The sequence below is a fragment of the Haplochromis burtoni genome, unplaced genomic scaffold (genome assembly GCF_018398535.1).
Source record: "Haplochromis burtoni strain Fernald_Lab_line unplaced genomic scaffold, NCSU_Asbu1 Contig_2392, whole genome shotgun sequence".
NCBI lineage: Eukaryota > Metazoa > Chordata > Actinopteri > Cichliformes > Cichlidae > Haplochromis > Haplochromis burtoni.
The window spans coordinates 1-12,973 of NW_024584753.1; the positions used below are offsets into that span (position 1 = coordinate 1).

Consider the following 12,973-nt stretch of genomic DNA (forward strand, 5'->3'; position numbering starts at 1 on the left):
TCTTGAGTTATTGTATTCACAAGATTTTTTGAGTAATTCTGTTCACAAAGTTGGGTGTCCTCACACCTGTTCGCTACGGTTGAATGGTAAAAAGTGCGTTTTAAGCCCTCTTCCAACAGAAACCTCCAGTCTTAAAGGGGAACTATTGTCATTACTTCCATTTCCAAAACTTTACCAGAGTAGCTTTGCATGATTCACAGACAAAATAATCCTTATTTATCTTATATTGGACTTTGGTGTGGCCCCCAAAGTTCATTCTGTCATGGTCCGCGGTGGTTAGCTTTATGAGGCTCCTGAACCTACCTGTGATCTGCCCCTGGGCAGGGCCACCTCCTCCAGCTCCTGCACACCTGGAGCCAGTTGCAGGCATTCAAGCCAGAGTGATTTAAGCCACACGCTGACGTTCATTCACTGCCAGTTTGTCATCAACTCATTTTCTGGATTCATCTTGGCTCACCCCGTCTCAACTCTCTGTTTCCACCTACTGCAAGTAAGAATTGCTATACTTAACTGCTTACCACTTCAGGGCTACTTCCACTACCTCCCTAACTCCACTGTCTTCTTTCTTCAGTGTGATTGTTTCCTGCCCAGCTCCAGTCGGCATCTCAGGCCCCATTCCCTCGCCCCAGCTCTGCATTCCCCTCGCCACGTTTTATTGCTTTTGTCCTTGCCACGTTTCCAGAGCTTAAGCCTTAAACCATCTGCTGTCTCTGTTCTGGGTTTCTGCGCGTGAGTTCAGTTCAGTACAGACCACTCAGTCCCGTGTGTCTAAACGAGCCATTTTTTAAAAACATTTATTTATTTATTTTTGCTTCCTTTCACTCCCTTTTAAGCTACTTTTTTTTCTTTCTAATTGCAACATTTAAATAGTTGGTAAGAGTGCCGTATCATCGCTTACAGCCAGAACTGTACACCTGATATGGGGGACACCATCTCTGTGAAATCATACAGATGCATTACTTTATTTTCTTAATTCCCTATCCTACACAGCGGGGATTAGTGGGAGGACTGAAGCCAATCCCAGCTGTCATGGGACAGGAAGTAGGATACAACTTGTAGAGGTTTCAATTGCAGGAGAAACGCGACCATACAGTCTGACACTTACACCTATAGCCAATTTAAAACCCCTCATTAACAGATGCAAGAGTAGGGAAAAAAAAAAAGAAACAAGTTTGGCTCATTCTCCTTTCTTTTAGCCTAAAAATGAACCTGTTGTGTTTTTCCTTTTTTCTGTCAAAGGGATATCCACAAACAGAAAGAGAGTGTTTCTTTCCCTGGAACTCAGATGCATGTTGGGGGTGGAGTGGGGCCAGTTTACCTGGTAATGATTCAGATTTATGCCTTCAAAGCTGATTCGAGTCTTGTAGCCCACAGGGATGAGCACAGGATCTGGATTCTCGAACCGAGGACAGTTTGCGCTCTGAAACAGAATGAAAACAAATTAGATAATTTAATAATTTACATTTTAAACATGCTAACCACTTAACGGACACCCTCATCTGTGGCGACAGATAACTATATCGCTGAAACATCCGCTGATGTGGAATCTGATATCCTCCACCCTGCAACGTTTGTCATGCAAGATGGTGGCAGCTGATAGTGGGATTTGTGTATTTATTAATTTTTCAGGAGGAGTTTGGACCACTCAGGCGGTGAATCACATGTAAAGTTTAGATGTGTCCTTTAAAACTTGTGCTATAGTCGTTCTCCACATCTATCATACACATACATGACAGAAAAGAGTCCTTGACCTGTCAGAAAGAACTAACCTGACGGTGCTTGATGATGTGGGAACCAACCACGCTGTTGTCCGCATCGCTGCAGGTGTGGTCCTGCGTGTTCCACTGACATCCCCACTGACTGCTTACACATGACATGCACCTGAAAACACAGAAATATGGACCAACTTGGATAAGGAAATACTTTCACATGCACAATCAGGGTAGAGCATGCACACACAAAAGCACACACAAACAACATCTAAAACATGCAAACTCATCAGAGAGCGTCCGGCACAAAAATCTATGTTGCTGACAATGAAATGGATCTCTGCAACTTCACATAAGCAAAGCTCGTTCATCACACGTTCCTCTGTGTGAAAGAAATGCAGAAAAAAATGAGGGGAAAAAAACAGCCAGGATCGACTTTCTTTTTTTGATTAATGAAAAGGAAACTGAGGCAATTTCCTCGGCTTGGTAATAGAAGCAGGAGAGAAATGCAAGAGGTGCATTCAAAACCACCATGCATCACAATTTACAAACAGAGCCTTGATCTCTCATCTGCTCATGCACGGTGATACATTTACATCAAGGTTGTCAGATGATGCTGTGTTCCATGTCACTGTGTATTTTCACTGAGTGACAGAGCAGAACTGAAAGATTAACAGCCTGACTCACGGTGTGTTTTCAGATTTCCTCACTGTGGCAGCACAGTTGTAGAACATGAATTCCCGCGTGGCCAACTCCACAGTCTCATTCACAAAGATCCTGATAGCCACGGCCACAAAGTCTGAAGATACAGTAAAACAGTGGTTAAAATGTGATACACTAGCTGTTTATGTGAATACAAGTTTTATCATATAAAAGATGTGAAGTATGCTTGTACATTTAAAGACAAAAAACAGAGCGATTAAATATTATGATAAATCTCCTCAGAATCAGTTCAGTGATTATTTAACTGCCTGAACTGCATATTAGTGTATAAAAGCCAAAACTTGAGCTGTATTTAAAAAAAGTTTCATGTTTTGTTTTATAAAGGACTTTTTTTATGGGACTCACTTTGTTTTGGGCAAGATGTTTGCTGACTACTGATACAAAAAACTATAAACTGAAATAATAAAGCTTAAATTAGATTAGTGTGTTGATTTCGTGCAATTTTCTGGTGCAAATTTGTTGGATACTATAAGTTCTTCAACAAAATGATGGAGAATTTGCCAGCCGACATTAACTTAACCTCATGTTTTTTTTCAGCCCATTTCCCACCTTGGCCAGTTAGTAATGCAGCGTTAACCATCATGGAGAAGCACAGACATTAGACCTTAAAGACGACAGAAACATAGCAGGGTAATTAAAGAGACCATACCTTGGCCCTCAGGTGTTTTCGGTATAAGCCCAGGCTGGGGCAGATCACAGGAGACCTCACCAGAGTCTGACATGATGCCGTTACTCTGGAAAGACTCAATCTTGCATTGCAGACGGTCAGAGTGTCCAATGGTAGGAAGGGAGGGAATATTGATGTTCACCTGGACAGACAAAAAAATACTGACTGGAAACTGTGTAAGATCTCACTGAGTTCGCATCTGTGCGTAACCAAAGTTATAATAAAGAAACTGTTTCTCTTTTTAAAGAAAGAAACGGAGAAAGAGAAAGGAGTGACATGCTGCTGATGGGAATTCATGTGTGAGTCAGACGGGCAGGAACACAGAAGAAGTAAAAAATGGGGGAATAGGAAGAGGCTCTCCATCTTCAGACAATCAGCCACGCAGGTTATAATAAGACAGTTTGGAGTTTTCTGGGTGGATCAATACAGAGCTGGAAGACCTAGAGCTCGAGGTCTTTGATTCCCAGTTTATTACTCAGTCTCTGCATGTAAGTGGAGTTAGGTACTGCAGAGAAAAGAGGGACAATAAAGGAGAACAAAGGAAGTCAGAGACAGTTTGAGTGAGGAATAAACAGAGCTGTACCTTGCCGGTCTTTCTGCAGGAAAGGTTTGAAGGAGAGAAGGATACAATCTTGACACACTGCTGCTTGGGGCTCCACAACCAGCCATTCTTCTCCTCTGCCCGTCGGCACTCAGACCTCCTGGTACACCTTCAGACGAAGGATGAGAAAATCCCATCAGCCTGAGCTGCACATGCCATGAATGCTTTCACAAAAAGTCAGTTTGTAAATAACAACTCAATGCCTACGTGACTTCCAGCAGGGTCTGTGCACAAAATAAAGATTTATGTCTCAAAAAGAAAAACATGCAAGGTCCTCAATGGTAACTACATTTAATATTTATAATATGACAACTTTTAACTCATATAACCTTTAAGCAAGTAATAAAAAATAATATTTTTTCCAACTTCCCAGTTGTGAGCATTTCAGGAATGAGATTAATAGAAAATTATTTTAATAAAATTATATAAATAATTCAAGAAATGTAACTGTTGGTCATAAAATGAACTGTCTCAATATATACTGTTATAAATATAATAGGTCTAAAAGTGTCTGCAATAAAACACTGAACAAATATTCTGCTGTGTTTTACAGATGGAATTGCATGTGTGGGTGTTTGTGTTAGTCTGTTGTTGTGTGCATGCATTTGTAAATGCATGCAAGAATGTACTTATGTACTTATGTATGTGTGTGTGTGTGTGTGTGTGTGTGTGTGTGTGTGTGTGTGTGGATCCTCACCTGCCCTCCAAAACACACCAGCCACAGTAAGGGTCCCTCAGTCCCACGCATGATTGGCAGTCTTTCATTTCGAGGCACGTCTGCACTGGCACCTTGGTGATCTGGATTATTACAACGTGAAATATGATCAAAGGTGCACCTTAAGGGAGACACTGGACAAAAATAACAAGTATTTAAAGTGTAGCTGTAAATGTTCCTTAGTATCTTGCAGGTGTGCAGAGTGGGAGCGAGTGGGGTCTCTCGTGTCTTCTCCCCATGTTTAATTACTTAGTTTATTCAACACAAAGCACTGAATGTTTACTGTAACCAGCGTGAAATTGTTTTCTTTTTTACATGTAAAAGCCAATCCATTAGATCTTATTTCAAGACATCAGTATTTTTCCGATAAAATCTGAATGTTTAACAGCATCAACATTAGAAACTCTTCCCCCTCTGCAGAAACAAATGTGAGTCAATATAATGAAAGCAAAACTTCTGAAATCACAAACTTAAAAAAGCTTAATGAAACAGCGGACTAAATCATTTTGATTTTATATATCTCCGTGCATACCCACAGCATAGTTTTTTGCTTTGGATCAATTTTTTTCTCTTTTAAATGAATACAGTCTTTGTGGAGCTCAGTCTTAGCACCAGCAAGTACTCTGCCTGAATTTTAATGTATAATAAGTGTTAAATATACACACACACCCTTTTCTCTGTGGTAATGTAGAGGTGGCTCTGGCTTTGGTCAAGGAAAAGGTTCTTGTTGACCTTCTCTCCTATGTTGTTGCCAACATAGGAGTACGGCTCGTTGCCATATTCACCTGGTCTCAGGTGTACCTGGACAAAATAAACAAAAGACAAAAGGTAAGAGAAATTTGAGGTTTTAAATTCACTTGATACACCTTCCCTCAGATAAAAGTTTAAACTGAGGAAAAAAATATCCAACAAAAAAAACCACAAGAGAACTCAACCTTGAAGACCTCTCCGTTGGCGCTGCCCAAAAAGGCGATCGTGTGGTCATTCTCCACAGCAACAGTTACAGCAGTCAGATGGACCGACATGGTCAATGCTGCATCTGCCTTTAAGGCAAATGCTGGCTTGCTTGCCAGAGGCGAAAGCAAATGCTCTGCACCACACTTGAAGTTTCCCAATGCATCCTTCTGTAAAGGGAAAGGATAACAAGAAGGGACGATCAGACATTGCTTGCTTTTCACTCCAATAACATTAACTGTCTTTGCAGTACTGTTCGTATCCTACTTAAACTTTATAACAGAGATGGGAAATGTGCTTTGAACACTCGACTATTTTAATCTACAATCTAAAATTGGCTTTGTTTTGACTGATCATTTCTTTGATTACAATAATGAATTAAAATAATGAATAAAAATTACAAGTAAGTATTTGCTTTAGAGTTGGAAGTCTGAGACGAGAACAATAGGAAAACTCGTGTTAACGATCACTTAACAAGAAACTACTAATACATGCAAGTAAAAAATGTAAAATAACCAGTTAAGTTGGGCCATAACTAAAAAAGTCTTTGGCATATTAAAATTGTTCATGGAATACTTCAATTATTTCTGAGTAGGTACTGATCTGATCTCGGTATTAAGCTCAGTCACTCTCTAAAGTAAATACCCTACAGCTGCAGACCCTATGGTGGGAGCTGGAGATGTGAAACAGCTAAAATATCAACCAGTGGTGCAGGGTAGCAGCGGTCTTGACATGTCAGAGGCAGCAAAGGGAAAATTTTAAAACATGAATAGACCGCCAAATTTGACAGGTGTATTTAGTACATGGTGAGAGGAGAGTGAGCCATATTAAAGTTCGGCCCATAACTTGAACAAAGGCGTAATTTTGGTGGTTTTGTCTTTCTACACCACAAGGGCAGGTTCTAAATCAAACAATCAATAAGTGATTGAAGTTAAACTTTAAGCTTTAACTCAAGGCATTTTAGCAAATCTTCGCCAAAATTTCTTTGGGAATTAGAGCCCAAATACATGTCAGTGCAAATGAGATAGGCTAACATTCAGCTGAAAAAATAAATCAGAATCAAAAATAATAAAAACTTCAGTAGTAAAGAAATTAATAATCTGGTACTTTCTTAAAAAATAAGGAATGGAATGGCCAGCTCAGCAACACATAAAGACCTGAAAAAATGATTTCCATAGATAAGCAAAACAGCTTCATAATATCTAAGTCAAAAACACCCAGGGGAGGTAGACATATCATTGTCAAGACACATCCATGAATGGGAATACAACAAGGTTCAAACTATTGGTGACACTCAATAACAAGAGGATCAGATTAAACTTTGCCAAAGAAAATCTGAAAGAACCTTTACAGTTCTCAAAAAATATTCTTAAAGTATGGAGAGGAGAGAAGCAGCTCATGATCAGATTGGGCATGTATCGCTGCCACTGAAACTGGGTCACTACTGTCTGATTACTGTGACTGCTGATCGAAACAGAAACAGAAGGATGAAATGTGAAGTGCACAGGGCTATACTCTCTGCTTAGACTCAGACAAATGCTAAACAAACAAAACCAAAAAACTGTGTAACCCCTTAATTAAAGTAGAAAGTCGGCACTTTAGCCACATCTTGATTGTGTGATTTAAAATCCACTGTGGTGGTGTACAGAGACTACAAGAATTGTGTCTTTCTCCAACAAATTATAGACCTAACTATACATCTATATGGCCTGAAGCAGCTTATCTCACTCAGTTTATAGAATTACATTACAATTAATACCATGGTCAGATTACAAGTTATCCAGGGAACGAATTAAATGTTGAGATTTTATAATAAAAAGTGATAACTGCATTAAAGATTATAATTATACTAATCTGAGTTTTTCAAAACATTCTTTTAAATTAGAGTCAGCTGACAAAGAAGCACTTACGGAAATTTTTGAAGTGCATGCTGTGTAGGCTTGAGATGAGTAGGGTACGTCCACAGCAGGAACCCCAGAAATCTCCCCAGAGTCACTGTAGCATGCACTGATTATATCCATCAGCTGCTGATTGATGGAGTTCAGCGGGTACATGCAGAGAGCAGAGTCGCTTTCGTCGTCATCTGGATGAGCCACCATGAAGAGGACTTTTGTGAATGAGGTGACCGTCCCATAATTACCAGATTGAGACATGACCCGTGCCAGCTCTTTTCCTGGAAAAGCCACATATGCAGCTTGGACTTTGTTGTACCGGTTGTTTGTACCGCAGGTTAACTGGAGCTCTGTGTACGAATAGTAATGTTGGTCATTTTCACAAAGACGAGACACAAAAGTCAAGTTTTTGTTATCTGTGCCATCGAGAGTCCGAGAAAAGAGGAAATACACAAAACCATCCTCTTTGAAGGCATGTTGGAAGTCGTGTAAGTACTTGAGGACAAATGGCGCCGTCTGTACCGCTGATGCCTCAATGATGTTCTCAAACACAACCCAGTCCTGGTAGTCCTCAAGGATTCGTGTGCTGATTAGTTTTGTACTGTCCAGGCTTCCATAGCCCTTTCCAACAAGGAACACTTTGAAGGTCCGGCCATTTTTTGTGTAGTTGGACATGACGCTCACCACGTTCACATTATCCTCTATGCTAGCCACGTAAGTCCTCTCTCCTTTGTTGTCATTGTAATACAACTCTTGTTCTACATTAGACAGGTTGAGGAGGGAACATATGCCTCTGTACCGACTGCCACATACTATTAGTGAACCATTGGATGGGTGGACCAGCAGAAGTTTGTTGCTGTTGGGCATGAGCAGTGTGTCCTGACAGCCTGAAGCAGGAGGTGTACATGTTTTGGCATCTTTTTTTGGGCCCGTCTCAGTGCGGGCCTCCTTCTGGAGGGACGGGCTCAGCTGGAAGATATTGTTGACTGCTCCCAGGTAGATGCGACCAGTCTGTGGGTCCTGGACCACATTGTTAATCAGGCTTTCAGAGATGAATTCCACAGTGGGGATTTTTCCACTCCTCTCTTGGGCTTGAGAGACTGACAACCAGATTAGGAAGAAGAGGGTGGAGACCCAGCTTGCCATCTCTGGAAGGAACAAAAAAAGAAGGTTTTACTATTAATGAAGTTAAATGGCACCTTAAATGTACATTAACTATCAAAAAATGACACATCAAAGAAGGGTTGCTGTGTGGTTAATATAACTGGACATACGTAAAGAACTGTACGTCAAAACAACCAGACATCTTTACATACAGGCCATTAGTTTGATGAACACTTAGAACACTCACATAGTGTCTGTATTTGAATCATCCACCATACCCGCTTCTGAATCAAAGCATGCTGCATATGCTGTTTTTGTTCTGTTGTACATATCTACATACTATTAAATCTGGTTCTTGTCATTCTTTTACTGAAAAGAGAGAACACGACTCAGTTAGTCAAAATATTTATAATTATTTTATTTAATCATCTTCTGGAAGAGAGAGACATGCACAGCCCAAAGCCATTTTGCAGATCTCTAGCATATAGTCCTTTACACGTCACACATAGTTTAGATAAAAACAACTGCTTCTGTGTTACTTAGTTCTGCTTTTTCTGTCTGGTTTCCTGTTCTTTATTAATATGCCTCTGCAGCTCTTCCTTTATTTTTAGTCTGGCTGAGCACTTGGTTTGTGAGTCAAAGCTGGCCTTCCTTTATACAGGCCTTTATTATTAAAATACATAAAACACTATAATCAGAAAATAAGCACTAAGTACATATCCAGCATATGCTGGATACATATCCATTTCTTATTTATTTAATCATTTACTCCAACGTCTCTGCACCCTGCACAAAACCATTCTTAGTGGTTCCTTTAAACAGAAACAGGGTGGTGTATGAAAAAATTTAAGGAAAAAACATCTGAATTGTACATCAAAAGGACAGAAACAGAGGGAGACAAATATGTTACTTACTGAGTCTTTGTGCAAGCTGGTAGGTGTCTGTCCCTTGTCAGGGTGAGTTAGAGTGTGGATGATGAATGTGTGAATATCTCACCACAAAACCTCAACTCACAGTGTAAAAGCATGTCTGACATCCTCTCACAAATACTAATGAAGATGAGCTTACACTACTTTTTCTTCTTGGTCTGGATGAATAATATAATTTTTTAAACACAAGCTTCACTTATGAGAGATTTTAAATGTTGTGCACGCTCTATATTTTAATGCAAGAATGAGAATTGAAATATATAATTAAATAATATATAGTTAAATTGTTAATTTTTCATTGTCTCAATTTGTAACTTCAATTTCAAAGAAATTGATCGTTCAGTCCTTCACTTTCATGCAACACGTGCTGATTCCAGTGCTGATTATTCCGAAATCATATATGATACTGAAGGGGGTAACACCAGTAAGAAGGTTCCTGGTTAGCTCAGCCCTTTTTGTGTGGCGTTTGCATGTTCTCTGCATATTTCTATTTCTTTATTTATATATCACTTTTAATTACAACAGTGGTGTAGCGACTTCCACAGTCGCTAGAGGCCGGGGATGGAGCCTGCCTATTTGCCGACGCGCTGTCAACTTTACGCAATAATGCGAGAGGTGGAATTGTTTGTCTTGTTTATTAAAGTGCTTTGAGAGTTTACAGAGTAATGTCGATCGGCTCCTGATTCAGACTCTTAAACGTCACAGGCTCTAATGCAACAAGGGGAAACATGTTGTGCAGCGGTCAACAAAAAACTACGGCTACCCAGCCCTCCTCTCTGTCAAAATCAAAACCAGTGAAGACGACAGACTGACAACGCCCTCTTAATGTCACCTCTAGCACCCACGTGACTCCCGTTACGCATCACCATAGCAACCAAACAAATGAAAACCCAGTGATCATCAAAATTCAATACATTTAATTATGGCTCCTACACACTTAGGTCGTCCTGACCAAGTGCTGTACACGAACATACAAATCACACAATAAAATATCAATATCAATTAACATCAATGCCAACTAGCTAATAAAAAATAAATGTGTTTTGACATAAATTACCAAATTCATGCATTTGTGCTGTCTGCAGTTAGGAAATATTTCAAAATTTATTTATTTATTTATATTTTTTATGTTTATGATTTTGATTTGTTTTTGATTTGAGTTTATTGTGTTCTGTAAAGCACAAATTCTTTGAAAACATATCTTGGAAATTGGAAACTTGTGCACCCTTGTGTTGGTAATGAAGAGTGAAGTCTTGGAATAGCATGATTATTGTGTTCTGTAAAGCACAAATTCTTTGAAAATAGAAGAAGCTAATTTAAAATGCTCCCTTGTCGCCAGATGCCTGTCCCTGTGCAAAGTCAGTGTTTTGGTTCTTTTTCTGCGACTACTGCAGTTACACAAATCTCCCCCTGTAACTCTAGAGATGGTTGAGTATGGAGCTTTTGAGAGCTAATCACAGGATGGGTAGCATCTGATAAAGCATGTGAATGCCTCGCCTCAAACCATAACTCATGACACCACAGCACTATCTAACTTCCTCCTAATTTCACCATCTATTTCACCATATGCCTTAACTTCTCTCATACTCTCATGCTTCTCTCCTCCTGCTATCACCCCAAAACCCCATCCGCTTAGAGACTATCTCTGCTCCCAAACAGACAAAAAAACAGATAAAAATCGTCAAAAAATGACTTAGACATTTTAAAAAATCACAAAGAAAAAGGAAAACAGTATCATCAACAGCACCAAAGAATAAAACAGTGAAATGTCTCTCTTTAGGTCTCTCTTCCAAGTCGCTGTTAGAGATTGATCAACAAATACTCAACCTTACAGAAACCTATGTTTAAATGAATCAACACCCTCCGAGTCATATCTAACTACAGAAATCCTCGAAGCAAGGCCAGGGGGCAGGTGTGGCAGCAATTTTCCACACCAGCTCTTTAATCTAACTGAAGACCAAAGACAGACTTTAATTCATTTTGAAAGTCTATGCTTAGCATTGTCCACCCCAGCTGTAAAACTCAAAACCAGCCTTATTGTTATCATCTACTCCCCTGGGCCTTACACAGAGTTTCTGTCTGATTTCTCAGACTTGTTACCTGATTTAGTGCTCAGCTCAGATAAATTAATTATTGTGGGTGATTTTAACTTCCATGTAGATGTAAAAATGACAGCCTCAACACAGCATTTAATCTGTTATTAGACAGTGAAATGGTGTGTCACATAATTTAGAGGATCATCATTTAGCCTGGAGAAATAGTTTGTTGCTTCTATAAGAAAGCCCTCCACAAAGCCAGAACATCTTACTACTCATCACTGATTGAAAAAAATAAGAACAACCCCAGGTTTTCTCTTCAGCACTGTAGCCAGGCTGACAAAAAGCTCAGAGCACTGTTGAGCCAACAATTCCTTCAACGCTAACTAGTAATGACTTCATGAATTTCTTTACAAATAAAATTCTTAACATTAGGAAAAAAATTACTCAAAATCATTTCACAGATGTAACATTAGTAAACCTGTTACTAACAAAAACACATCTTGCTTAGGTCTAGTATTATAGGCCAATCTCCAACCTTCCTTTCATATCAAAAATCCTTGAAAGAGTAGTTGTCAAACAGCTAACAGATCATCTGCAGAGGAATGGCTTATTTGAAGAGTTTCAGTCAGGTTTCAGAGCTCATCACAGCACAGAAACAGCTTTAGTGAAGGTTACAAATGATCTTCTTATGGCCTCTGACAGTGGACTCATCTCTGTGCTTGTCCTGCTAGACCTCAGTGCAGCGTTCGATACTGTCGACCATAATATCTCTATTAGAGTGATTAGAGCACGCTGTAGGTATTACAGGTACTGCACTGCAGTGGTTTGAATCATATCTATCCAACAGATTCCACTTTGTTCATGTAAAAGAGTTCCACAGGGTTCAGTGCTAGGACCAATTCTGTTTACATTATACATGCTTCCCTCCATCAGAAGGCATAGCATACATTTTCAGTGCTATGCAGATGAAACCCATCTTTCTATGACGCCAGATAACACACACCAATTAGTTACACTGCAGGAATTTCTTTCAGGAATTTCAAGGACTAGAAAGTGAGAGGATATTTGTCCTTTATTAGCTTCCCTTCACTGGCTTCTTGTTAATGAATTTAATTCAAAATCCTGCTCCTCACATACAAGGTCATGAATAATCAGGCCCCATCTTTTCTTAATGACCTTGTAGTACCATATAATTCCATTAGAGCACTTCACTCTCGCACTGCAGGCCTACTTGTTGTTCCTAGAGTATTTAAAAGTAGAATGGGAGGCAGAGCCTTCAGTTTTCAGGCCCCTCTTCTGTAAACCAGCTTCCAGTTTGGATTTGAGAGACAGACACTATCTCTACTTTTAAAGATTAGGCTTAAAACTTTCCTTTTTGTAAGTTATAAAGTATTAGGGGTGCAACGATACACAAAATTCACGGTTCGGTTCGATACTTTGGTGTCACGGTTCGATATTTTTTCGATACAAAAAATGTTCATGCCTTTTTAATTTGTCATTTATTAAAATTATAAATATATATTTTAACTCAAAAGTACAGTTTTTAAATTTAATGTTGCTGAAACAAAAGTAATATAAAAAATAAATATCTGATTGAGGAATCACTCATCTTTGGAAAAGAGAGTTTATTACAAGAGAAA

General features: G+C 39.3%; 1 protein-coding gene across 1 annotated transcript; it reads right to left on the minus strand.

Moving 5' to 3' along the window:
- Window positions 1-1,318: 1,318 nt before the first annotated feature.
- On the minus strand, window positions 1,319-8,409 carry LOC102297819 (plexin-B2; the record flags this gene model as incomplete). The annotated part of the gene is given in 9 exon segments (XM_042217637.1): window positions 1,319-1,420; window positions 1,770-1,881; window positions 2,397-2,508; window positions 3,082-3,241; window positions 3,683-3,809; window positions 4,398-4,498; window positions 5,085-5,216; window positions 5,351-5,539; window positions 7,280-8,409. Coding segments are annotated over 9 exon segments (2,163 nt in total), but the record flags the coding sequence as incomplete, so codon positions are not given.
- Between the last annotated feature and the right edge of the window lie 4,564 nt (window positions 8,410-12,973).